This window comes from Peromyscus maniculatus, chromosome 4 (genome assembly GCF_049852395.1).
Source record: "Peromyscus maniculatus bairdii isolate BWxNUB_F1_BW_parent chromosome 4, HU_Pman_BW_mat_3.1, whole genome shotgun sequence".
Classification (NCBI taxonomy): Eukaryota; Metazoa; Chordata; class Mammalia; order Rodentia; family Cricetidae; genus Peromyscus; species Peromyscus maniculatus.
This window is the reverse complement of record NC_134855.1, coordinates 158002018-158029568: the sequence shown is the minus strand read 5'-3', so window position 1 is coordinate 158029568 and position 27551 is coordinate 158002018. Positions and strand designations below refer to the sequence as shown.

The window sequence follows — 27551 nt, the reverse complement described above, 5'->3', positions numbered from 1 at the left end:
TTTTATGACAGTTGGTTGAGTAGTATGGTCAGATTGGCAGCTTGTTTCATTCCACGTTTGTACTCTTGACTCTCTGTCGTTCCTCCTGCTCCTCCAAGTCACAAGTTTTGTGACCTGGACTTTTCATTCTTGCTTTGTTCCACACCCTGACGAGTGGGAAGCAGCACTGGAAAACTGGCATTCCTGAGACTGTTTGCCACACTGTTTTAGAGAGGTCCTTGCATTTAAAAGCAATGTGCCCTGAATCTCCCTAGTGCTTCCTCCCTGGGGTATGTTCTTTACCACTATTTGCAAATGTGCTGTGCCTACCATTCATTCACAGCTCAGGAGAAATCTGATATGTGAATGTCCAATGAATTTTGTTTTAAATTGAGCTTTGTTTTCTCATTACTATAATTCTGACACCAAACACTAAATTCACTGTCATTGGTCATTATAGCTTGAATTTAATTGGTCCCTAACTATTTGCTAGCTTAGTATAGTTAACATAGGCAACTCCTATGTTAAAGCTGAAAGGGGGCTGCTGTCTCCTGATGCGCAGTGGGGCGAGTGGGAGAGCATAGCTGAGACTTTGCTGCTGTTGTTGGTTTTCCAGACAGGGTTTCTCTGTGTAGAAACCTGTCCTGGATCTCGCTCTGTAGACCAGGCTGGCCTCGAACTCACAGAGATCGGCCTGCCTCTGCCTCCCGAGTGCTGGGACTAAAGCGTGCGCCGCCGCCACCACCACCCGGCTGAGAGTTTTAAAACATTGCCCTCAGGAGGTAAGAACAGGTAGATCTCTGTGAGTTCAAGGCCAGTCTGGGCTACAGAATGAGTTCCAGGACAGCCAGGGCTACACAGAACTCTGTCTCAGAAAAACATAGTTTGCCAACCCTGCCAGTCAGATGTTCCAGCAGCCGCCTGTCTCTCTCACCTCTTCTATAGCTTCGGCATTTTAGCAACTGGAAAGACAGCATAAATTCTACTGTGGGATCGGTTTGCTCATGACTTGAGTTCTTGTTTTGTGGTTTCTGATCGGGTGTTAATCTGTCATGGGTCCCTTTCAGACTACTAGGTGGGTATGCTGGTACATTCAAAGACTCCAATCCCTTGGCCTTCTACAATAAGCTTCTTAAACTTGGGATTTTATTTTACCACAGAATTTTTTCCTCTGCCTATTGAAGTTCCCCATCAGTAAAAGTTCCTCATCACCTCTGAAGGGTGAAAGCCAGGCTTAGATTCTAAAATTTGTCAAAATATTTTGTTTTCCAGGTCTTGAATCACCACGTCCAAATATAATTCTTGGCTTAGTAATATGTCAGAAAGTCAAACGTCCTTCAAGTGCTGGAGAGTTAGACAAGACAGATGAAAAGCGGACCCGAGTCCAACAGGAAGAAGTAGAAACTTCAGTCTATCCCAAAGTGACTACAGCTTTGCCATCTGAGAAGAAGCCTCCCAAGTACCAGCTGCCCTCTGCAGACACAGCTGCCAGCAGCTCTACACCCCCTGGTTCTCCTCCACCCCCTCCTCCTCTTCCTGAACCCCCAGTACTGAAAATACTGTCGTCCCTCAAGCCGGGCTCCACCAGCACTGTCACAGCACCCACCACGTCCGCAGTGGTCACCACCACAGCTCCCCCTGTCACTTCTGCCACTTCAAAAACAGCTTCGCCTCTGGAGCACATCCTGCAGACTCTGTTTGGGAAAAAGAAATCATTTGAACCCTCCACCAAAGAATCTGCTGGGTCTACCCTGTCTCCACATCAGGATTCCAAGGCCAAGGGGGAGGATGCCATGTCAGCAGCTCCTTTGTTGGATCCAATTGTCCAACAGTTTGGTCAGTTCTCAAAGGACAAGGCTGTGGAGGAAGAGGAGGAGGATGATAGGCCCTATGACCCAGAAGAGGAGTACAACCCTGAGCGGGCCTTTCATATGCTGCTTACAGAGCCAGGGAGGCACCAGGACGTGGAAAATGTCCCTGAGACAGCCGAGAAGGAAGAGGTGGCCTATGATCCAGAAGATGAGACCATCTTAGAAGAAGCTAAAGTGACCATTGATGACCTGCCCAATCGGATGTGTGTGAAAGTCAGCTCCACGGAGAGGCCTGCTGACTTTACCACCGATGCCACTAATGCCTCTCTAGTGGAGCAACAGAAAATGTTAGAAGAGCTAAATAAGCAGATTGAAGAGCAAAAGAGGCTGCTGGAGGAGCAAGAAGAAGCCCTTAGGCAGCAGAGGGCTGCTGTTGGTGTCTCCATGGCACACTTCTCTGTGTCAGATGCATTGATGTCGCCACCTCCCAAGTCTTCCCTGGCTAAGACAGACCTGTTCTCTCAGGAACAGCAGGCCCCTGACCCAAGTCATGGAGCCCTGGGCGCCAACCACAACTTAGACTCGAGACAGAGTAGGGATCCGAGGCAGGCCAGGAGGCTGGCTGCCGAGAACATCGAGAATGAACCTCTTCCCAGGGCCTCCACAGGAAGCACACCTGGCTCACAAGGCACCCTGCCTGCCAGGGAGACTCCTGCTGCTGGGACTGCAGCGGTCCAGGGCCCTGGGCTGACTTCCGAAGCCAAGGAGTCAGTGGCTAATCCCTGGGCTACAGGTGAAAATGCTGTGTTGAGACCTGAACATGATATCCAGAAGTGCGAGCACCCTGGTAACCCTGTCTCATTGCCCCTGGACAGCAGCCACTTTTCTACTGCTGGTGATGGCACAGCCAGGCCAGCTGCACCCCGCAGAGTGCTGCTGCCCACACCCCCTAGCACCACCTTTCCACCCAGCTTCCCTTTGCAACCCGAAGCACAGAATTTTAGTTCTGGGGGTAGGGAGCCTTTTTCAGGGCCCGTGTTTCTGTCTAAGGAAACATCTCTTGGCTCATCCCAGTACGAGGACCCTCGGGGTGCTCAGTCTGCTGGGAGGAGTGGTAGCCCAGTAGCTGATACTGAGGACAGCAGAGAGCCACAGCTCAGGCCTGCTGAGGGCACTACTCCATTCCCCCAACCTGGGCAGAGGGGAGGAGGCCCTCAACCCCAGTTTCCTGGCCAGCGTGAACCTTTACCACGCAATTTTGGGATGTCAGGACATCATGGCCCTAGTTTCCCAGGACCTAGGGGGCCAGTCCCTCCATTTTCAGAAGAGACTATTGTTCCTAACAATGATGGACCAAGAGGCCCTCCACCTGCCAGATTTGGGGTCCAGAAGCCACCAATCCCTTCCTTATTCTCTGGGCAACATGGGCCACCTCCCTATGGGGACAACAGGGGACTCTCACCTTCTTATCATGGTGGACCCAGAGGAGGGGCACCCGCTCAATTTGAAGAACGCAAGGATCCACATGGGGAGAAGAGGGAATTCCAGGACACTCCATACAACGAGATGACAGGTGCCCCTGCTCAGTGTGAAGGACCAGATCAGGCCCAGTTCATGGGGAACAGGGCACCCTTCCAGTTTGGAGGCCAGAGACGGCCACTGCTGAGTCAGATGAAAGGGCCCCGTGGAGGACCTCCACCATCTCAGTTTGGAGGCCAGAGAGGACCACCACCTGGCCATTTTGTGGGCCCACGTGGGCCCCATCCTAATCAGTTCGAAACTTCCCGGGGCCCTCACCCTGGCCAGTTTGAAGGGCCAAGGGGCCAAGCACCAGGTTTCATGCCTGGCCCCCGGGGTGTTCAGCCCCAGCAGTTCGAAGAGCAGAGGGTGAGCTCACCGCCACGGTTTGCAGGTCAGAGGGCACCGGCACCCCTGCCATATGGAGGACCAAGGGGGCCTGCACCCTTTGCTGAGAAAAATGAACAGCCATCTTCTCGATTTCACTTTCAAGGCCCATCTTCACAGCCTGTGAAGCCTCCCCCTCGGCCTCTGCTGGAGCTACCAAGCCACCCTCCTCAGCATAGGAAGGACCGATGGGATGAGGCAGGCCCAGCCACTACCCTGCCTTCCAGTGCTGGGCCTGGGCAGGGCCCTGAGGCTGACGGGCAGTGGGCCACATCAGAGTTCCGAGAAGGCAAAGGCCATGAGTATAGGAACCCGGCTTTTGAAGGGAGACAGAGGGAGCGGTTTGAAGCAGGACCTAAGGAAAAGCCTCTGGATGAGCCTGAAGCTCCAGGGTTGGAGAATCGGCAGGGCCGGGCATTTGAGGATCGGAGGCGAGAGCGAGAGAGAGGCAGAAACTGGAGTCGAGAAAGAGACTGGGAGAGGAGCCGGGAGTGGGACCGGCATCGGGAGTGGGACAAAGGCAGGGATAGGATCTCCAACAGGGACAGGGAGCGAGACACCGACCGGGCTAAGGAGTGGGACCGGAACCGCGAGAGAAGCAGGAATCGCGACCGAGACCGGGAAAGGCGGCGAGACCGAGACAGGTCCCGGAGCAGAGACCGAGACAGGGACCGTGAGAGAGCCCGAGACAGGGACCGGGACCGAGGCCGGGACCGGAAGGACCGCAGCAAGAGCAGAGAGAGCCCTCGGGACCTGAAGTCTGAGGCCAGGACCTCTGATGGGGGCCCTGCCGCAGCCCAGGCCTAGAGGCCATTGCACTCAGGGCTGGTGAGGACGAAGACCTCGTGTCAGCGATTGTTAATATAGGCTCAGCCTGGCCAAGACCCCTTTAAAAGCCAAGTGCATAAAATGTGTTGAGCAAAGAGTTTTTGAAATAGCTATGAACTTAGATGCAGGATATAATATTCTGGACTTCAGGAATTACTGTAATTTTGTGTATAATGGTTTGTTACAAAATTTCCCAACTTTACAATTCTGATGTTTTTTTTTAATAACTTAATATTTCCATTTAAAATTACAGAAATGGGAAAGTATCTACAAAAGCATATTGCTTTTTTTCAGATTATAAAGTTATCTTTTCCAATAACTTGACTGGTGTAAGTTTTAAGGGAATTTCAGTGGACTGTAGAGCTAGCTTTCCTGTGCTGCCATCTCTGCTTCCAGATACCCAGACCTGTCAGGGGCTCAGTGCTGTCCTGGGAAGAAAGCACTGTTGAGGGGTGAGCTGGGGGTGTGCTTGCTACTGTGGGAGAACAGTCTTCCAGGCCTGGTTCCCCACAGTGCATCACTTTAAAAGTTTTTTCAGAACATAATTAGAAGTAATCCATCCTAGTGGAAATTGTTAAATTTCAAATAACAATTTATTTTTAAATGTTCAAATTTATCAGCCTAAAGAAAGAAGCAAAGCAGTTCAGAGTAGCTTAAGAGGGAAGAGACAGGAGTCAATCCGAAAAGCATTGCCCAATGCTGTCCTCTCTGCAGAGTGGCTCTCTGCAGAGTCACAGACCCCAGACAGGATGGGTTTGGAAGCTTCTCCCTGGGACAGGGCAACGTTTGCACCACATCTGGAAGAGAGGAGGAGGATGGTGAGACAGACTGCTTCGTGAAAGGCTGCTCTGCTGCTGCCCTCAAGCCCCTCTGAAGATGCTGAGAAGATCCGCTAACTGATTTGACTGTGCAAATATGTTTGATAGTTCCTTTTATATTTTCATAAACTTACTTTTTCAGATAGAGAATTAGAGAGCTTCGTTTGTTCTTTGGAGTCTTATTTCATTGTACATCACTACAGATTTTTTTTTCACTTTATAGCACAAATTTTTAAGTTGAGATGACATGGAAAAATAGCAATTTGGGATATTTGCTATTATAAACCAAATGTCAGTAGGTTAAATTACACGAAAATGTCAGTTTCAACATCTTATAAGATGTGAAGGTTTTTTTTTAACATATAAAGTAAAATTTTCTAACTTAAATGCACAAACATAAAAATCAAGTGTGTTTCTTTAGGTTTACTTCATAGAAATTTCTGTACATTGTATTTTGTATTGCAGAGTGTTATATCACTGTCCATTTAAACACAGGACTTCATAGGTTTTGTTACTTGAAGTAGAATAAATATCTACAGAGTTCTTGTCTCTCTCTTGACTCAGCCTTGGACCCTGGTTGTCACAGGTGCAGGCAGAAGTATGAAGTATCCTGCTCCCAACTAGCTACCCTCGTCCCTGCACTGGATGTTGCCTGCTGTGTGGTGTCAGGATCCAGAGAGCAATGTGCTGGCTGGTAACCTATGTAGAGCCCTGACTGCATGTGTATGGGATTGCAGGAAGCCTGGGGGTGTTACTGAAGGCAGCCTGTGCTGGAGTAGGAAGCAGTGGCTCTGGAATGCACAGGTGTCGGGGGTAGAGTCCAGCCTTTCACTGCTAGCTTTTTAAAAGGAAAAGGCTTTTCTTTTTTTGCTCACAAAGCTGGTTGTGGAGCAACTACTCTGGTGGAGTTGATGGCCCAGGTTGCCTGCATGTGGCCCTGCCCTTGACTGCCACCTGCTGGTAAAACTTGGATCTAAATCCAGCTGTATATCTCCACATAGGTACCCAGTGCAGCAAGAACTTGGCAGGAAGATCCTGACCCGGACCCAGCTGGTGAAGTGTTTGCTGGGGCTTGGAGGCTGACAGTAACTCCCTCACCAAAAAAGCCTCTGAAAGCCACATCACCTTTTTGTTTTGAGATATCCCCTCAATATAGCCTCAAGTTCACAGCAGTCCTCCTTCAGCCCCAGTACCATCACCCCAGCTCCCATTTTAACTTGATCCTACATGTGTACTGTGACTGCATTATGTCACTTGTGTTTACCCCAAAACACCGATTGCAGGGTTAATACACACCTGACAAGGCAGATTAAGAGGAAATGAAAAGAGCTGTTAGGGCCCCCAATGTACAGTGGTGCCCTCTGCCCATTCTAGAGCCCTGGCAACAGCAGCCAAGACATGCATTACCAAGTCCAGTAACAAGCAAGCAATAGTACCTGTGTCCTAGGGAAAGCAGTAGACACTGGCTTTGGCCCGGCTCTATGACCTGTAGAGCAGAGAAGGCAGATCTCTACAGTCATACCAAGGGCAGCAACCACTGGGAAAGTAGCTGGTAAGTACTGGACCTCACACCTGCTCCCTGCAGCAGCACACATCTGTATGGCTCAGCAAAAGTTGGGGGTAGAATCCAGCCATAATTTTACATCCAGCAGACAGCTAGTAATGCTTGGTATACCCTTACATATTTGCCTTTCTCATTGTGACAGAATGCTTAATAGTCCATTACAGAGACTGGAGCACTGTTGTTGACAGTGGGAGTTTGTGACATGTCTTTTTCACATCTTAGTAAATTAAGAAGCATTGCTCAGGACCTGAAGCACAGCTGGGCTGTAACCCTCAAAGCCACCCTCCCCCACTTGGTGGCTGGTGTCAACCATCTAGTTCCCCTATTTTAAAGGTTTTATTAGCTCTCAGAACAGCACCACCAACTGAGGACCAAGTGTTCAAACATTTGAACTTGTGGGAGACATTTCAGATCATATTTAATTTTATCTTTTATTTTTGGTTTGGTTTGGTTTGGTTTGGTTTGGTTTGGTTTGGTTTTTTCGAGACAGGGTTTCTCTGTGTAGCTTTGCGCCTTTCCTGGGACTCACTTGGTAGCCCAGGCTGGCCTCGAACTCACAGAGATCCGCCTGCCTCTGCCTCCCGAGTGCTGGGATTAAAGGCGTGCGCCACCACCGCCCGGCTTAATTTTATCTTTTAAGTAGAATACGTTTATTGGGTTTTTTTTTGTTTTGTTTTGTTTTTTTACTTGTTAGTAAACTGGATGATTCCCAAAGGCATCACACATTCACCAAAACTCTTGTTTACAGGAGGGCGTGGTGGCACATGCTTCATAGGCAGGCAGATCTCTGAGTTTAAGGCCAGGTTGCACAGTGAGACCTTGTCTCAAAAACAGTACTGTTTGCATTTTTGGATTGTTTGAAAGGTTTGTATCTACTTTTTCCTCTGGGCGTAACATGATGTCATCTTAGAGTACAGATCAACTTGGCCTGGTAGTCATAGCAGTTAAACAGGACATCATACAAGGATAGTCAGGTTCATGGTAATAGTGCTGATAATCCCTGCTCTCCCCCAGCTACAAGTGGTCTTGGGTAATGCTACAGTAAATAGGAAGTAGAAAGTTAACTGAAAGTAGGACTCCATGATGTAGCTTCCATGAGGTCACCATCCACAATGCGAGACTCGGCAGTGATGCGGCTGCTTTGGAGTCACTCACGCTCCAAGTAGACTTGGTCACTCCTCAGTTGACGAGGTTGGACTTCGGTGGAACTGTTTCTTTGTTGTGTCAGAAGTGCCCTATCTGGAGTGAATAGACATGTTCATATCTTCCCAGGAAAAGTTAATAGGGTACAAGCTCACCGGGTGTGGTGTGTTATCTATAATCCCAGCACTTGTGAGCCTAAGTGTGGTAGGAAGACAGGAATTCAAGACTAGCCAGGGTCACATAGTGAAACAAGTTAAATAAATAAACAAATAAGTAAATAAATAAATGTTCCTTGTAGGTTTGTGAAGTCCTTGGTGCTCATGGTAGAGGAAATGAGAAATGAAGGAAGTGTGTGAAAGCCCAAAGCTACGGCACACCATCCTGGGACAGCCATGTAATGGTTCTCCCGCTCCTTTTTGCCTTGCCGTGTTACTACTGGTTGGGAGGACGACATGACAGAAGCATTTACTTACCAGAAATGAAGCTCCAGGGAACAAAGGACTCTGTGTGGCTCCATAAGCCTGGTGCGGTAGAGGGTCTGGCCCCTGTCGGGGTGCAGGCTTCATTACTGCTCAGGCTGGCTACTGCTGTACCCTCTGCCCTCAAAGCTGCCAGACAAAACTAACAAAAGATAGCAGGCCTCACAGGCATGCTTGCACCTATGGCCCTCAAGAGACTTGTGGCCGTCTCTTAGCCCTGTGAAGCCTGACAATCTGGATACAAGAGAAGCAAGGCTGCCTGAGTTCTTTGTTCCTGAACAAATCAGAGCCTAAGAGGACAGGGAAACTGAGTGTAGTGTGTTGTTCTTCAGTACATACCAGTGCTGTATGTCAAATGAGACAGGGTGCAGAGCAACTGGGCCACGTAGACAGGCAGCAAACAAAACATTGATCCACTTAGTAAAGCAAGCACTTCTCAAATGACCTAGAGACACCACTGACCAGCAACAGCCAGAGCCAGCTTTGTCTGGGGGGTGATGGGCTCCTGGGAGCAGGGATTGAGCTATTAAAGTGGTGTGTGGTCCTACTCAGGCCAGCACCTAAGAAGCAGTTTCCCAGTGCCATAAAAAGCTGGAGGGTTGGGGAAAGCAATAAGGTACGCTCTGAGAAGCACGGAACTGAGGAAATGATGTGGATTCATTCCGAACTGCCCAGTCTAGGAAATGGCCCGCGGTCACTACATCTGTTCATGGTCACAGTATGGGTGACAGCCAGAGTCTGTCATGGAGTAGCTGTGTGAGGTGAAACTTTGAGAACAGAAGGAAGATCAGGGTGGCCAGGCTGGGACAAAGGTAAGGGGCAGCACATGGAACACCTTGGGGAACTGGGACTGCTCTGTGTCTTGATGGCAATACTATCACATGACTTATTCCTCAAAAACTCAGACTTGGAAGAGGCTCCATCTGTCAGTGGGTGGCAGCTCCAACAGGGTTCAGGTCCCCAACAGGAGATGTGGAGTCCGTGGGGAAAGGAGGGGACTGACACTGTTAGGTCCTGGAGTTGTGCAAATAATGGGAATCAGACCACCGAAGTCTATTAACCAGAGCAACTTTACTTCATCACTGCAGGGTACAAAAACTTCTAACTAGTTAGGGCCACAGGCAGGTATCTGGCTCTGTGACCCTGAGAAGGGGCCATAAGCATCTTCTTACAGCAAAAGACCATGTGCTAATGAGTGGGGAGTACATGCCTGGAGTCAGGATTTACAGCCTCTGGAGAGTGCAATCCTGGGGTTGAGATGGACAGCAGCTCCACTTCAGCTTTGATGCTGCCTGGCTGGCTCATCATCTGTGTAGATGTAGCCAACAGTCTTATTAAATAAGAAACACAGAAACAATGTAAAAGAGAAAGCCGAGAGGTCAGAGCTCAGAGCTAAATTCTCACCCTTCCTCCTGCGGTGTCCCAGCTTCCCGAAAGAGAGCTATATCCTGTCTGTCCGTCTTTTTATAGTATTTTGTCTGCCTTCTCATTGGTTGTAAACCCAAACATGTGACTGCCTCGTCACTGTCTGAATGTACAACCCCCTAGGTCTTAAAGGCATATGTCTCCAATGCTGGCTGTATCCCTGAACACACAGAGATCTATGGGATTAAAGGCGTGTGCCACCACCGCCACACTCTTGCTATGGCTCTAATAGCTCTGACCCCCGGGTAACTTTATTTATTAACATACAATCAAAATCACATTTCAGTACAATTAGAATACCACCACACATCTGCTCTTGGGACGTGGCTACAGGGCCCACTGCAGAGGGGGCCGGGGCCAGAGCTGCAGAGCCCAGGGCCACAGCCTCAGCTATCTGCCCTGTGGGACAGTGGAAGGGGACAGTGTCCAGCAGCCCGACCCCGTTCCTGCTTGCCTTGTCACCACCCCACCCCACTTCCCCCCACCCCCCTACCCCACCCCTGCTGGCCTGCTTCCGGTTGCCACTTCATCATTCTCCAGTGGGGCTGGGACCATGGCCTTCGCCCTGGCTCGCTCACAGCCTGCCTGGGCCTGGCTCTGAGATGGATGGGGGTTAGAGGGGAGGGGACGGCATCCCATGCATGGCTTGACTGGTGCCATGGCTGGCCTCAGTGACTGGCCCATGGGCTGGAAGGGGCTACAGGCTGAGGCTGGCCAATTAGAAAAGGGCAGATCCTATAGCCCTCCCTCCCACCCCCAGATATGCCAGGGCTTGTCTGGACTTGCCCTGACATGTCCAAAGATGCCACAGCCAATCAAATTTAACTGCTGCCTGCTCAGCCAATCAGGTTTCTTGGAGATGACCTAACTGTCCCTAGAACTCCCCTAGCTGTGTATAAAAAAGGGAGCCCCAGACCTTCTCTCAGGGTTGCTACCATTTTGTTGGTGGCTGACCACAGCATGCTGGAATTCATTATCAAGAAATAAACATTCTTGCTTTTGCAGACATAAGTGGTGGTCTTTTGTGGGGTGACTTGTGGACCCTAGCAGGGTCGATTTACAGCCTCTGGGAAGTTCATCCTGGAGTCAGGATTTATGATCACTGGGGAGTGCATCCCCCCCACCACCATTGGAGTTGGGATTTACAACCTCTGATGGGTGTTAGTTCAAGATGTTTACATAGCCATGATTCTGTTTTAATGGCTTTTCCCGTATCTGGGGAGAATGTGGGGCAAAGGGTCAGGTAGCTTGTTTAAAGCAGCTATCAGCCCAAATACCCCTAGAATACGCATATAGGCTACAGGCCAACAATTCTTCATATTCCTGGGCTCTTCAGCATAATCTGAGGGTGAATTAGGATGACTGCCCCTTTATTGAAAAAAGGCTACACCTTTTTATACTCTATAAATTCTAATTATACTCTATAATTTCACAAAGAATTAAATGGGAGAAGGAGGGCATGTGAGCTAGGTGTGTGGCTTGTGACCAGAAATTAAGGAAGCTAGTATTGACCTTGACAAGCTAATGGGCACCAGTCATGATAATGGAAGGGCCACAAGTTCCTCTTGCCAGAGATAAGAATGTCTCCCTTTTTAGCAAGCAGGAACTTTCTTCAAGCCCCTGAGAGAATGGGGGGGGGGTTGTCTTGGGGGATCAGACACTCTATTGTAGAATGTTGCAGTTTTTTATATGGCTTAGTTTTTCTAATAGCTAAAGCTTAAAGCGAGCAAAGACAAAACTAGACAAACATTACTGTGAACCTGAGTAGACAGATGCCTAGCCGGCTCGGAGTCCCATGGTATGTCAAGTGTAATCTATGTGCATGCGCTGTGTGGCTGTGCGGTCTCTATGCCCATGCGCTAATCCTCCTTTAAAAGCCAGCTCTGCCCATTCCCCCTCTTCTCTGCCACTTCCCTTTCAGAGGGAGACCTCTAACTTTCAATAAACCTTCAGTGTGGGTTTGTTGCACAGCGTGATTTGTTCTCACTGCCACTAAACTATAACATTTGGTGCTGCAGGACTCTGCGGGTCCTGGACCCGGTCCACAGCCTGCTTTTCAACTAACATCCTCTGGCCCTCCATACAACACTGGCTAAAATTGGTGAGTTTCCCTTCTCCCACTCTGTCTAAACGCTTCCCCGGACCCGGGACTGACTGTTGATTGTTGTCTGGCACCCACTGGCACCCTTGGAGGTGGGGGAACCCCCAGCCACCATCCTCAAGGCTACAGCTAGCCCCCTTCACCAACCACCACCCGGCCATTCCCCATGAGTGAGGAGGCCTCGTCTCTCGACTGTGGTTTCTCGCCTCTTGGCCCTACTTGCAAGCTCTGTCTGTTAATAGATAACCCACCTGTCTCTCAGGCTCAGCCCTGGTCCCTGCTCTGTGTTTGATGAATTACTGAGCAGCCTGCACCTTCTCAATCAATCCTCCTTGAATTTTTTGGGACACTAAAAAATTTTCCAGGCCATGGATCTCATTTTTTCCTGCCTCACTCATGGGTAGTGCACCTAGCAACAGAAGCCCAACATCTCCTCTGGGATGTCTTTTAGGAAAATCTCTACACTTAACACCCAATTTAAAGGCTTCTAAATTCATCCAACTTTGCACTCAGACATGGCACAAATGTCCATTAGATAACCAGTCAAAATGGCTGCCTAATGGCACTTTAGACCCCCATTTTTACAGGACCTTTGCAACTTCTGCCTGCCGAGGGGTAGATGGAAGGCGGTGCCCTATGTTCAGGATTTCTCTTAACTCAGCTCCAAACACGCTCTCTGCATTTCCTATTCACCCGCTCACATCCTAGCTATGCAATCTGAACTAGACGAACCCCCTGCTACTCTGGACCCCACTAACGAACCCCCATTATTCTGACCTCAACATACAACTGCCCCTTCAGCTTCCCTAGCCCCTTCCTCCACCCCAGCACCCCACTCTCGCACCTACTTTCACCCCTGCTATGGGATGTTCTGTATGTCCCGTGGGAGCCTGTTCTTGGGTTCCTTGTGGCGTTACCCAGCAGGTCCCCATAGAGGATGATTTGGACCACGGGCCTGAGTGCAGGTGTCTGAGATGGTCTGCACTTGGCTGTGCTGGGGGATGGTCTGTATGTCAAATTGCTCTGATTGGTCAATAAATAAAACACTGATTGGCCAGTGGCTAGGCAGGAAGTATAGGCGGGACTAATAGAGAGGAGAAAAGAAAGAACAGGAAGGCAGAAGGAGTCACTGCCAGCCACCGCCAGGACAAGCAGCATGTGAAAATGCCGGTAAGCCACGAGCCACATGGCAATTTATGGAAATGGATTAATTTAAGATATAAGAACAGTTAGCAAAAAGCCTGCCACGGCCATACAGTTTGTAAGCAATATAAGTCTCTGTGTTTACTTGGTTGGGTCTGAGCGGCTGTGGGACTCACAGGTGACAGAGATTTGTCCTGACTGTGGGCAAGGCAGGAAAACTCAAGCTACACACCCCCTCCTGTTACTTGTTCTCCTGCCACTAGAGGACCCCACCCATCCCTACCCAACCCAACCCAGCGATTGTCCTCCTTTGTGAGAGGTTGCTGGAGTGGATGGACTGCTTAAGGTACATGTCCCCTTCTCATTACCTCAACTTTCTCAAATAGAGAAATAATTGGGGTCCTATACATCTAACTCTACCTCTTTGATTAAAAGAATTTCAATATATCACCCAATCATATAGTCTCATTTTTCATGATATATACATGATTCCGTCTAACAATCTACTTCCTGAGGAATGCAGGTGAGTTTGGGAACAGCCCAGAGCACATACAAATGAAAGACATCAAACTAATGTGGCCAAGGTGGTCCCTGACTGGGACCCCAATGGGACTATAATACCCCAAGGGGGTATTCTTGCTAGATCAGTTTACAACTTGCCTCCTGGCGGGTCTCCATAAGCTTCCCTCAAACCAGTTAACAATGAGAAACTCCAAGAAATTGTTCAGGACAGACGGGAAAATCCTTCTCATTTCCTAGAATGCATTACAAAGGCCCTCTTACAGTATACTAATCTAGACCCTAAAAACCCAGAGGGCAGACAACTCTTTATGACCTATTTCTTTTCCCAGAGTTTCCCCAACATTAAGGGCAAGCTTAAGCATCTGGAGAGAGGTCCCCTAACCACAGGCAGAAGTCTTAGTGCTAGCCTTTAACGTGTACCATGGGAGAGATGAGGAAGCCCGTAAACAAAAATACCAAATGCATCTGACCAGCCTTGGTGACTGCCCAGGCTCCCTTGCCCCCTGGGGCTTGAGGACCATTGGTTCCCTGCTTCAAATGTGGTCCTGGAGGGTCACTGGGGCCTGGCTTGCCCTAATCCCAACAGGCCACCTGAGCCATGTCCAAAATGCCACCAAGAGAGACATTGGTCTATTAACTGCCCCTATACACCTCGTGGCATGGGGCCATCAAACGGAGACCATCCTCCAGCCAGCCTTTTAGGGCTGGCCATGGATGACTGAGGGGACCTGGGCTCATCTCTGACAGGGAGCCCCGGGTAGTCATCACAGTATCAGGGCGGCCCATCTCCCTCCTCTTGGACTCTGGGGCCACTTACTTGGTCCTCAGGGAGTTTTGGGGGCCCACCTCTCCTTCTCATCTCCCTACTGTCAGGGTAGGGGGACAGCCTTACCTACCTCATCAGACCCCACCACTCAACTGCATTTTCAGGAGTATTCCTCTCACCCATTCAATTTTGATTGTGTCAGTTTGTCCTGAACCCTTGCTGGGAAGGGACCTTTTAGCCAAAGCGGGAGCTTCTATTTCTTTTGTTCCCCCCATTCGCCTGACCCCAGAGTCTCCAGCAACTCCTCTCCTCCTCCTCCTCCTCCTAGTCACCCACCCTACTGGTTCCAACATGTCTTTTCCTCTACCAGCCTCCCAGGTGGACCTCCAAATCTGGGACACCTAAAAGTTCTCTGTTGCTAGACACCATTCCCCCATTATCGTCCAATCACAGGACACTCCCCAGTACATTACCCAAGCCCAGTACCACTCTAATCCCAGAGCCTTAGGGGACTTATCATTTCTGACCTTCTAAGAAAAAAAAAACTACTTTGCCCTACATCTTCTCCTTTTAACATCCCTATATTTGCAGTTAAGAAACCTAATGGGACCTACCGCCTGGTTCAAGACCTCTGGCTCATTAATTCTACAGTAGTCCCCTCTATCCTGTGGTGCCTAACCTCCTCAATATCCCTTTAGGAACCTCCCATTTCTCAGTTCTGGATCTCAAGGATGCTTTCTTTTCTATCCCTCTCAGCACTCAGTCTCAAAATATCTTTGATTTCGCCTGGACTGACCCTGACACTCACCTCTCCATATCTATTTGCCCAGGCCCAAGCTTCTGACCTACTCTCTGTCTCTCCCCAAATCTAAACTTACACAGTATGTAGATGACATTCTCCTTTGTAGCCCGTCCCTACAAATTAGCCAAACTAACACCTCTGCCCTTCTAAATTTCTTGTCCAGCAGGGCTATAGAGTTTCACCTTCCAAGGTCCAACTGTCCACTCCTCAGGTCACCTACTTGGGACTAACCATTACCCCAACCCACAAATCTAGTCTCTTGAAGTCCCCTCTACTAAAGAGGGGAATTTATTGTTTCTAGCTGGTGTCTTACTTTCCTGGATCCTCTTTTTCCCTCCTTGCCCACTACAAGGCAGCCCTTGGCCCCCGACATGAACCCCTCATCAATCCCATTACTAAGCCCTTCCAGAAGCTCCGACAGGCCCTCCTCCAGACCCCAGCACTTCATCTCCCAGACCTAACTCGTCCCTTCTCCCTTTGTGTAACAGAACAAGGGATTTGCCCTTGGGTTCTTAGGCCACCAGCTGGGACCTTCCTTTGCACCTGTAGCATACGTGTCAAAGAAACTAGAGCTCACTGTTGAGGGAATCTTAGAAGGCCTTAATAAAAACAAACCTGAGGGCAGTTATTGGGGGTGAACACTAGAAGATCAGAGAAGCAGAACAAGCCACAGCCACCTCACCTTGCCAGTTCCTCGTCTGGTCCTGTTTCCTCCGACTGGATGCCTCTGAGTCCTCATCCAGAATGGGTCTCAGCTGAACTGTGCTGCTCAAAACCTAAAAGCTTAACCAGCCAAATGCTTAACTAGCCAAATGCTTCTAGTTCCTGGTCTTCATGCCTTATATATCTTTCCTTTCTGCCATCACTCCCTGGGATTAAAGGCTCGCTTTCTGGGATTAAAGGCATGTGTCACCATGCCTGGCTGTTTCCAACGTGGCCTTGAACTCACAGAGATCCAGAGGGATTTCTCTTCTGGAATGCTGGGATTAAAGGTGTGAGTGCCACCATTTTCTAGCCTCTGTATCTAGTGGCTGTTCTGTTCTCTGACCCCAGATAAGTTTATTAGGGTGCACAATATTTTGGGGAACACAATACCACCACAGCTCACCACCCAGGGATGGGCACCCTGTGTATGTGCTTTAGCAGCTGCTGAGCTCCTCATTTGTGAAAAAAAAAATAACCTAAACTTTGGGTCACCCACCACTATCTCCCCCCACATCCTGTCCCATTTCCTAACTTGTAAAGGCGTAGAAACTGCACCTCCTTCCCGGCTTCTTTCTCTCCAGGTGGCACTACTAGAAGATGCCACACTTACTTTCCAATCTTGCCCACCCTCAGTATCTCAAATCTTCTTCCTCAATCAAACACTGACCACTCCCCATCTCATTCCTGCACTGAAACCCTAGAGGAACTACTGCCCCAGCCCTCACACATACAGGAGGGCACATTGCCCAGGCCATCTATACCTGGTACACAGATGGCAGCTCCTTTTTACATGAGGGGACCCATAAAGCAGGCTATGCCATAGCGTCAGATACCAGGGTGGTTGAAGCACAGTCATTACCCGCACACACCACTAACCAACAGGCTGAGCTAATGGCCCTCACCCGTGCCTTCCAATTGGCACAAGGACAATCCCTAAACGTTTACACAGACTCCAAATATGCTTTTTATATCCTCCTGTCCAACACTGCCATCTGGAAAGAGCATGGGCTTCTTACAACAAAATGAGGATCCATAACTAACTCAGGTCAAATTATGGCCATGCAGAAGCCTTCAATCTCCTCAAAGCTATAGGGATTGTTCACTGCTGGTCCCATCAGACTGACAGCTCCATCATCTCTAAGGGAAAGAACTGAGTCAATCAATGAGGCAGCTAGAGCAGCAGCCCTCCAAGGCCCACACTCACCTCACCCACTGCAGGGAATCCATACACTACAATCCACTTCTCCACCATCACCCCCTGACACTCAACAAATTCTGTCCTGTCTACACCAGCTCTTTCATCCTATTAGCCAAGCCCTGTCTCCCTTTGTCAAGGCTCTCCTGCAGCCCATCCCTGAGCACTTGCATTTCTTAACAACTATTACTGCCTCTTATAAAATTTGCCAAATGTCAGACCCTAACTCCAGATATCACAGTCCTCCCTTTCCTACCCACCAGGCCAGGGGCTTCCTCCCAGGAACTGACTTGCAGCAACCTTACTTTACCCATGTGCCCACAGTCAGATGCGTCAAGTACATAAGTCTTAGTAGACATATTCTCAGGTTGGGTAGAGGTATTCCCAATCACTAACAAAAAGGCTCAGACAGTCTCTGACTTCCTTCTCCAGGAGATTATTCCCTGATTTGGAATCCCTGCCTTCCTCCAATCAGACAATGGTCCTGAATTCACCTCCCATATTTCCCAAACCTTATCTAAAGCTCTCAGCATCCCTTGGTATTTTCATATTCCATATCACCTTCAGTCCTCAGGAAAGATAGAATGCAAAATGTCAGAGGAACTTCACCTTGACTGGGTAAAGCTCGTCTCTAGTTCTTTCTCCCCAAACAACCCCTTTCAATTGCACCATTTGAACTCATGTATGGGAGTCCAGTTCTAACCCCTGGTCTCCCATCCAAACCCTCACCTCTCTCTGATCACCTACTCATCCCCTTACTCTATCATCTCCATTCTTTCTTGTGGAACTTTACTGACCACTCCCTACCCCAGCCATGCGCCAAGCCCTGCCCATCCCCAATTAACATTGGGGATCGGGTCCTTCTCTCCCCTCCAGACCAATGCTCCTCACCCCTTTCCTGTAAATGGCAGGGCCCTTGAAGATAATTCTTGTAACCCCCACAGCTGCTATGCTTGAGGGCCTTCCTCACTGGATTCACTTATTCCACCTCAAACCCTCCCCTCCACCTCAAGATAATTTTTCTTCATACAGAGAAACCCCAACTGGGCCCTGCTTCCTTAAGTTGCAGAGGACCCAGAGATCAACTACCTTGTCTCCAATTCCAGAAGAATGAGGCTTCACCCTACAACCATACTCAACTTTACCAGATTGGGAACCTCATATACTTTCCTTCCTGACCCCTCTCTTTGTTCTCTTGTCTCTACTAATCATACTCTGTTTCTTCAATCTCCTCTCTATGTATCTCCAATGACATATTTAAAACCTCTAATTAAACTAATTAGCTGTTGTTACAGGACTATCAATCATTAGCCACAGAGCTGGAAGCATAAAGACTATCAAATGTGTCCAGGTGGTAAGAAACACCCCACACCCCAGACTCAAAAAGGAGACTCACAGAACAGATTTCAATGTAATTTTTTACTACTGACTGCCCTCAGCAATCGACCACCTGTGTCTTCTTGGTGTCAAGGTGATGCCGTGGTGATGGAAAAGGAACAGGTGCTTTAAGGTTTGTTTATGTGAAGATGGGAAAGCTTAATTGGTGATAAGGAAAAAGTGTTTTAAGATATATAAAAGAATGAAACATGTTCCAGATTCCTCATTCTTGCTATGTTACTGTCCATAACTTTAACACTAACAAACTGATAGAATTCTGACAAAATGTTTGTTAATCGAGCTCTGGCAGAGTACTACCATATACTACACCACTATTTTATCATAGCCACAGCTCAGGATTTTAAATTCCCTTTGGTTGTTTTTTAATGTGTCTAAAACTTATCTCTTTTTGTAAACTTAAGAATTCTTGTGAGCTCCAGGGAGTCGTCTTGGATTCACCTGGAACAGCATCTTGCCAGGTCCAAGCAACACTGGTTCCATAGAGTCCAGACAGCAGTGTAACAACCCAGGACATGGGCAGCACCCCAGCTTTCTCAAGTCCCCCAAAAATGATTGATGCCCATGAAGTCAACAGGAAACAGTCTCAAGAACCCAGCGCCCACATTTCCTGCCCCACTTGTTATCCCTAACTCACTTTTTTTTTAATAGTAAACAAAAGGAGAAACGTGTAACTAGAGTTCTCCTGCCTTGCCCACAGTCAGGACAAATCTTTGTCACCCGACAGTTCCACAGCTGCTCAGACCCAACCAAGTAAACACAGAGACTTATATTGCTTATAAACTGTAAGGCTGTGGCAGGCTTCTTGCTAACTGTTTTTATAGCTTAAATTAATCCATTTCTATAAATCTATACCTTGCCATGTGGCTCATGGCTTACTGGCATCTTCACATGCTGTTTGTCATGGCGGGGCTGGCAGTGACTCCTTCCGCCTTCCTGTTCTTTCTTTTCTCCTCTGTTAGTCCCGCCTATACTTCCTGCCTAGCCACTGGCCAATCAGTGTTTTATTTATTGACCAATCAGAGTAATTTGACATATAGACCATCCCACAACAGAAATGTTAGTACTTCCTGGCATCACAAGGCCTACCCTGAGCTGTAGCCACTAAGAACACCTCCTGCACAGATGTGTTGTCAGTATTCAGGCAGATGCCTAGCTATCCCAGGGTCTTATGGCTGTATGTCATTATGTAATCTATGTGCATGTGCTGCTCAGTCTCTATAATCATGTGCTAGGCCCCCTTTAAAAGCAAGCTTCACCCATCCCCTCTCTTGTCTGCCACTTCCCTTTCAGAGGCAGGCCTCCAGCAACCCCTCCTCTCTTCCCACCCTTTCAATGAACTTTCAATGTGGGTTTGTTGCACAGTGTGATTCATTCTCACTGCTGCTAAACTACAACAACCAAAAAGCCCAGTTCCACATTCTTGATGGCTTCATTCTTCATCTCCTCCCCTGAAGTTGCCAGCCACCCAAGTCCCCAACTAAAGCATTCAGCTTTTGACCATACTTGGGCAAAAACCAAGCTTGTGGTGGACATGTCATTACCCCTCACCTACAACCTATATAATCTCCCTGCTTTAGTTTGGGCGTGTGGCTTCTCCAGCCTCCATCTATGGGACTGGAGAACCCACCCGGGAGTTTCTTTGCTCAGATAAACCTGCTGTTATACTTTTTCAATTCAGCTTGATCTGGCTTACTGCATTGGCAGAGAAACCTATTTTCAGGAGACAGAAAACCTATTAGTGAGACTAATTTTTTTTTTTTTTTGGTTTTTCAAGACAGGGTTTCTCTGTGTAGCTTTGCACCTTTCCTTGGACTCACTTGGTAGTCCAGGCTGGCCTCGAACTCACAGAGATCTGCCTGCCTCTGCCTCCCGAGTGCTGGGATTAAAGGCGTGCGCCACCACTGCCCGGCATAGTGAGACTAATTTAAAAAATGAAAATAAAAGGGTGCTGGAGAATTGTGATCCACGAAGCCAAAATGCTAGAACTTTGTCAAGCAGCCATGGTTGCCATGCGGTCCATGTCAGAGTAGAGTCCCAACTCCTATACACATGTATATGCAAACAAGTGCACACATACCCACACATGTTCACACATAGGCATATACACTCAAGCAGAGAAACTGAGCACATTCAGGGAAGGCACAGCCAAACCTTCACAGGAAGCAACAAATCAGAACTAATGTAACACAGATACCCTAGAAACACAGCCCATTCTCCCAACACAGGAAGAAGCCCATTTGACTTGTCAGTAGATTTATCTCCCCACTGCTCTTCACAGCAGTGTAAGGAGTTCTAGATTTTCAGGGACCTCAACTGAGGCTAGATTGGGATTGACGGCTTCAATGCTAAAAAGGATTTCAGGACTGGTTGTATATATTTCCTAAAATTTTTTATTGTACTTACTTATCCACTCACTCACACATTGATGAACATTTGTGTTGCAGGAATGTATGTGCCAGATTATGTCTATGAAGGGTCAGAGGACAACATGTGGGAACTGATTCTCCTCTTCTCCCATGTGTGGGTACTGGGAATCAAACTGAGGTTGTTATGTTTGTGGCTGTTACCTGATGAGCCATCTCACTGGCCCTTAAAATACTGTTTTAAAGTAGTTTTGATTTGCATTTCTATAATGGCTGAGGATGTTGAACATTTAAGTGTTTCTCAGCGACTTGAGTTTCCTCTATTGAGAATTCTGTTTAGATCTGTACCTCATTTTTAAAACTGCATTATTTGTTTTCTTGATATCTAGTTTCTGAAGTTCTTTATATAGTTTGGATATTAGCCATCTGTCAGATGTGGAGTTGATGAAAATCTTTCCCCATTGTTCAGGCTTCCACTTTGTCCTTTTGACTAAGTACTTTATCTTACAGAAGCTTTTCAGTTTTATGAGGTTCCATTTATTAGTTGTTGATCTTAGCGTCTATGTTATCAGTGTTCTGTTCAGAAAGTTGTCTCCTGTGCCAACGTGTTCAAGGCTGGCTATTCCCCACTTTCTCTTCTATCAGGTTCAACTTACAAACCTACAATCTATCCCACATGCAAGATGTGCTGAGGCAATGGAGGTGCAGAACTTAAAGGAGTGATCAACCAATGCCTGGTCTAATTTGAGGCCTATACCAAAAGAGGGAGTCCATGCCCTACACTGCCTGGATAACCAGGAACAGGAGGCTGGATAGCCCAGAGACCTATAATAGAAAAAAAGAAACAATAAAATGATTCCTAGTGATATTCTTCTAGACTTATAGATCAGTGGCTAGCACAATTGTCATCAGAGAGGCTTCTGCCAGCAGCTGATGGATGGGAGCAGATACAAAGACCCACAGCCAAACATTAGGCAGAGAGAGACCAAATTGGAGATCTCCATCAGATCCCTCCCCTTGGAGCTTGGGGAACCCCACAGAAGAGGGGAAGGAAGAAGTATAGGATCCAGAAGAGTTGAGGACACCAGAACAGGCCTATAGATATCAACTAAGCAGGGGCTCATAGGGGCTCACAAAGAATGAAGCGGCAATCCTGGAGCCTACATGGGTCTGAGCTAGGTCCTCTGCATATGTTATGGTTGTTAGCTTGGAGTTTTTGTGGGACTCCTAACAGTGGGAATGGGGTGTCTCTGACCCTTTCATCTGCTCATGGGACCCTCTTCCTCCTCCTAAGTTGCCTTGCCCAACCTTCATATGAGGGTTTGTACCTAGTCTTAATTAATTGTATATTGTTATGTCATGTTCAGTGGATATCCCTAGGATGCCTGTTCTTTTCTGAAGGGAAACAGAGGAGAAATGAATTGGGGGGTGGTCTGGGAGGAGTGGAGGAAGGGGAAACTTTGGTCAGGATGTATTCAAAACAAAACAAGAAAGTGGTTTAATATAGGCTTCAGCAGGCTAGTTAGGAGAAAAGGAGAGGCGCAGAAGAAAGACACATGGGAGAGTGTGGTGTGATCAAAAGAAGAGTTGCAGCTCATTGTTTTTACAATAGCCATTCGTAAGATTTTGTTAGATTTGAAGTTACTGTTTTTGAGGGTTGCTAGGAAACCTAAGTGAGATTGCTGGGTAGTTCTGAGGGGTACCTGTCAGGATTACATTTGATAAGGTAAAAGTCTAGCCCCACAGGGATATAGGAAGGTGCTGTGGGATGTCCTGTATGCTGTGAATATATGTTGCTATGATTGATTGATAAATAAAACACTGATTGGCCAGTAGCCAGGCAGAAAGGATAGTGTAGACAGGACAAGGAGAGAGAAAAATGCTGGGTGGAAAAAGGCTGAGTCGGAGAGACGCTGCCAGCTGCCATGAGGAGAAGCATGATATAAGATACCGGTAAGCCTCAAGCCATGTGGCAAGGTATAGTTTTATAGAAATGGGCTAATTTAAGATATAATAACAGATAGCAAGCAGCCTGCCATGGCCATACAGTTTATAAGTAATATAAGTCTTTGTGTGTTTGATTGGGTCCAAGCGGCTGCGGGACTGGTGGGTGAGAGAGGTTTGCCAGGTGGGACACAGGAAAACTTCAGCTACAGGAAGGTTTTGTTTGAGATTCTCTGGAAAGGAATGAGGAGCTGCCCAAGGTCACACACAGTTAGGCCTCAAGCCTGGGTTATTGCTACTTTAACATACAGTATTTATCTGAAAGAAGTGTTAACCCTATGTTGGCTGCTTTCATGGCATATGTGACTTATCATGCTGAAATTCTTGATTCTCAGTCATTAGTTTTGTTATTATTTTTTTTAGACAGGGTTTCACTATGTAGCTATGGATGGCCTGGAACACCCTGTGTACACCAGGCTAGCTTCACATTCACAGAGATCCACTTGCTTCCCAAGTGCTGAGACTAAAGGACTGTGACAGGAAGGCCAGCTGTGAGGTTTTCCTTCTCATGCCAGATGATTTCCTTGTCCTTCTATCCTGCTGTTCTGGGTGCAGTTCACCCTTCTCAAAGTCATCTCACATTGAGAATAAAGCCACTGCTCTTGGCGCATCTCATTTTAGTAGAAAGCCAGACATGGTGGCACCTGCCTGTAGAGGCCAGAGGACATCAGATCCCCTGAGGCTGAAGTTACAGGTGGTTGGGAGCCACCTGACATAGATACTGGGATCCAAACTCAGGTCCTGTGGAAGAGCAATATGTGCTCTTAACCACTGAGCCATATCTTCAAGTCCCCCAGTTCACCATTTTTTCCAGCTTCATAATTTATTGTACAAACTGAGTATTACATGATGAATTGACATCAGCTTCTTCAGGCATGGGACTTAACATGAAGTCAGACATTTCAAAGTCCATTTATGTTGCTTTCACAGCTGGAGTTTTTTAGGCCTTAACTTGAAGTATAAGACCAACAAAGCAGTGTCTCTGTAAGTGGCCGGCACACAATTCATCCTACCTGTGAGACTCTAAGAGTTGAAATACTTTTTAATATCAGTGAATTGTAACTGGCCATCAGTTTCTGGACCAGCCATGACTTCAGTCTCTGCCCAAATCACAAATTTCACAGCTGATGTCCTTCAACAAACCCAGCTACCACCCAGCTCACCATTTTTAAAAGTAAGTCTGGATATCAGTATCATGCCTAAGAACCTAACCCTGGATTCTGAAGAGTTTTGCCTTCACTTATTATTATTATTATTATTATTATTATTATTATTATTATTATTATTATTTTGTTTTTTGCTTTTTAGAGACAGGGTTTCTCTGTGTAGTTTTTGTGCCTGTCCTGGATCTTGCTCTGTAGACCAGGCTGGCCTCAAACTATTACTATTATTTCCTCCTCCTCCTCCTCCTCCTCCTCCTCCTCCTCCTCCTCCTCCTCCTCCTCTTCTTCTTCTCTCCTCTTCTTTCTCTTCTTCTTCTCCTTCTTTCTCCTCCTCCTCCTCCAAAAGGCATGTGACACTACATCTGACTTACCTTCACTCTCCTATAAATGAAGCTTCATGTAAGACTCCAGGTTTATGTTGTGATTCCCTTCCACTGCCCGTTGTTGGAGGGATCATCTCCACTGAGTTGGTTTTGCACCTTTGTGTAGTTAACTGACCCTGCTTGTGGAACTGCTCTTAGCTCTCTGCTCTGTTTCATTAATCTATATGATTATTTCTCCTCTAATACTACATTCTTTCCATTTTATTCTCTTATCAAACTAATAAAATATATTTATTTAGTGTGAGTGTATGTCAACATGCATGTACCATGGGCATGTATGGAGGACAGAGGAACACTTGTGGGAATCAGTTTTCTCCTTCTACCAGGTGGAAGCTAGAGATTGAATTTAGGTCATCAGGCTAGCTGGCAGGTACCCTTACTGCTGACAGTCTCTTATCAAACTCATAGCTATTCAAGTTTGTCTTTCCATTAAGTGTAGATTAAGTTTGTATTTGTAACTACAATAAAAATTTCCTGGATTTTAATAAAAATTTCATCAAACCTATTACTTTTGGGAGACTGTATGGTTACTCTTGGGTTTTCCAGCAGTAAATGTCTAGATCTTCAATTTCTACAGAGTATAACTTCTAGCACCCATATTCCTAATGCATATTTTTAGATTTATACCTAAGTGCAGTGTTGAATAGTTGCAAATGTCTACAAGTTTGTTGTTGGTATATAGAAATATGTTGACATTTCCATGGTCTTGAATTCTGCAATCTGGTTGAATTTCCCGGGTATTTTTCTTTAACAGATTCCATGGGATTGTTTACATAGATCAGGGTGCTGTTACCACCCTGTATCTTAATGTGTTTTCTCTAAGCTTGACATGACCATTCCTGTCCAATTGCAGAGCAGCTATGACCACCACATGAGATTCTACCAAAATTGGGCATTCCCTCATGGAGAGAGGGGTGGTTTCACAGGTCTGTTGTTGATGCTTCTCTAATTGGAGTGAACAAACATTTACTTTATTTGTTTTGTTTTTGAGAAAAAGTTAACTCTGTAGCCCAGGATACCTGGAACTCTCTCTGTAACTCAGGCTGTCTTCAACTTCACCTTGCTGCAACCCTAAGTGCTGAGATTACAGATGTAAGCCATATTTGTCACTAGAGGGGTTGCTTTTGACACAGAGTCTCACTGTGTAGCCCTACTGGCCTGGACCTCATTATGTGGGTTAGGGGGCCTCAAACTCAGAGATCCATCTGCCTCTGCACCTAAGTGCTAGGATTAAAGGCTTGTGCCTCACACAACAGCCTAGAGGATTTTATATATAGGCACTCTAGGGCTTGCTTTGTGTTCATCTTGGTAACCACTGTTTTTCCATATTTAGTGTTTTTTAGATTTATTTGTGTAAGTGTTTTACCTGTATGTTAAGTACATGCACCATGTGCATACCTTGTGTCTGTGAGGATGTAAAGAGGGCATTGGATTGTCTGGAACTCAAGTTATGGATGGCATGAACCACCACATAGGTGCTGGGAACCAAACCCAGGTCCTCTGCAAGAGCAAGTGCTCTTAACTCCTGAGCCATCTTTCCAGCCTGCTTTTCTACATTTAAATCATTTCTATTTTATGTGATCTTGTTGGACTTAAACCTTCCATCTGTTTATTCCCCATTTGTCCCCTGTGCCCACCTTTCTACTGTTTTCTCTTCTGCCTCTTTACACTGCAATCCCATGTTGTCATCTTCATTTTCTTGTCAGTGGTTGCTTTAAGGCTTTTGGTGAACATTTTTAACCTATCCAGGTCTTCCTTGGGTTGCGTACATCCCAATTTATACCTTCTCTGTATATGATATGATGGATTGCCTTAACTGCTCCTTTAGTACAAGTCTACTAGTAATAGATCATCATTTAATCTTTTTCTTCCAGTGCTGGAGACCAAACCTGGGCCCTCATACATCTATCATTGAACGCTATTCTGGTCCTATTTACATTTTTTTTTTTAACATTAGAAAAAGTCATCATTGTGTCAAGTGTAGCACATGCCTCCAATCTCAGTATCCAGAGGATGAGGCAGGGGGATCATACCCAGTTTGAGGCCAATCTGGCTACAATTTGAATCTTGTTTTAAAAAATGAAACAAAAAATAGAAAAGGATTACTTTATCTTTGCTTTTCAAAAGATAGCTTTGCTAGGCATAGGATTATGAGGTGATGCTATCTCCATTAGGTATACAATTGTGACACTAACTTTATGGGCAAGCCTGTGCACTCTCTTGATTGACAGTTGATGTGGGTGGTCCCAGCTCCCTTAAGTTACTGCTCTGATTTCCCTTAGTGATGAATTGTTACCTAGAAGTATAAGATGAAATAAACCCTTTCCTTAAGCTGATTTTGGTCATGCCGTTTTACCACAGCAATAGAAACTCTAAGACACTGGGTATAAAATATAGTGATGCTATCTTTGCTGGGTATAAAAGAGTAGCTCAGCATGTGAGAGACCCGAGGTCTAATTCTCAGCTTGACTAAAAGAGAATGAAAAACTGGAGTGTATGTTGCACCCAAAGTGGGTGACTCCAAGGCCTGGCCTGACACAGGAGGAAGCTGGACATGGCCAGTAAAGAGCATGGTAGCACTACAGAAGCATGGGTAGAAAGGGGTGTGACTGGGTCCACAGGGTTAGCTGGGGCACCCACGCAGGAGCAGGGGCAAGTAGCGGGCTCCCTGGCAATGAGTGGTTGGTTAACCAGGGACTGGTGGGGTGGGGGGTGGGAAGCCAGAGACAGACATCGGGCCAATGGGAGAGCTTTAAGAGGGTGTGGTCTAAAGTGGGCGTGGCCACACGGGGCGTGGCCTGTCCCGGGTTTGAGCACAAAGGTGCAGTGGACCCAGGCCACAGGGAGGGGGGCGGGGCAAGCGGGAGGGCAGTTGGCGGGGGGCGGCGGGTAACGGAGGGGCGTGGCCCAAAAGGGGTGGGGTTACCGTTGTGGGCGGGACTGCGCAGGCGCACTGTCCCTGCGGTCTTAAGCGGTTTCCCTCCCCCAACGGCGCGCCCGCGGTGGCCGGCGCGTCGTCTGCGGAGGCCGCGACCCCGCCTCGCCGCCCGCCCG

General features: G+C 47.3%; 1 protein-coding gene and 1 pseudogene across 18 annotated transcripts in view; one reads left to right on the top strand and one right to left on the bottom strand.

Moving 5' to 3' along the window:
* Dido1 (death inducer-obliterator 1) overlaps positions 1 to 5884 on the top strand; it is a 58821-nt gene extending 52937 nt beyond the window's left edge. For all 18 annotated transcript variants that reach the window (XM_076571352.1, XM_042276938.2, XM_006976062.4 and 15 more), the window contains one exon: positions 1252 to 5884. In XM_076571352.1, the coding sequence (XP_076427467.1) occupies positions 1252 to 4502 (3251 nt within the window). In that variant the 3' untranslated portion in view covers positions 4503 to 5884. The remainder of the gene's footprint in view (positions 1 to 1251) is intronic.
* Positions 5885 to 20471: 14587 nt separating this feature from the next.
* On the bottom strand, positions 20472 to 24330 carry LOC143273093 (ATP synthase F(0) complex subunit k, mitochondrial pseudogene; annotated as a pseudogene).
* Positions 24331 to 27551: the final 3221 nt, after the last annotated feature.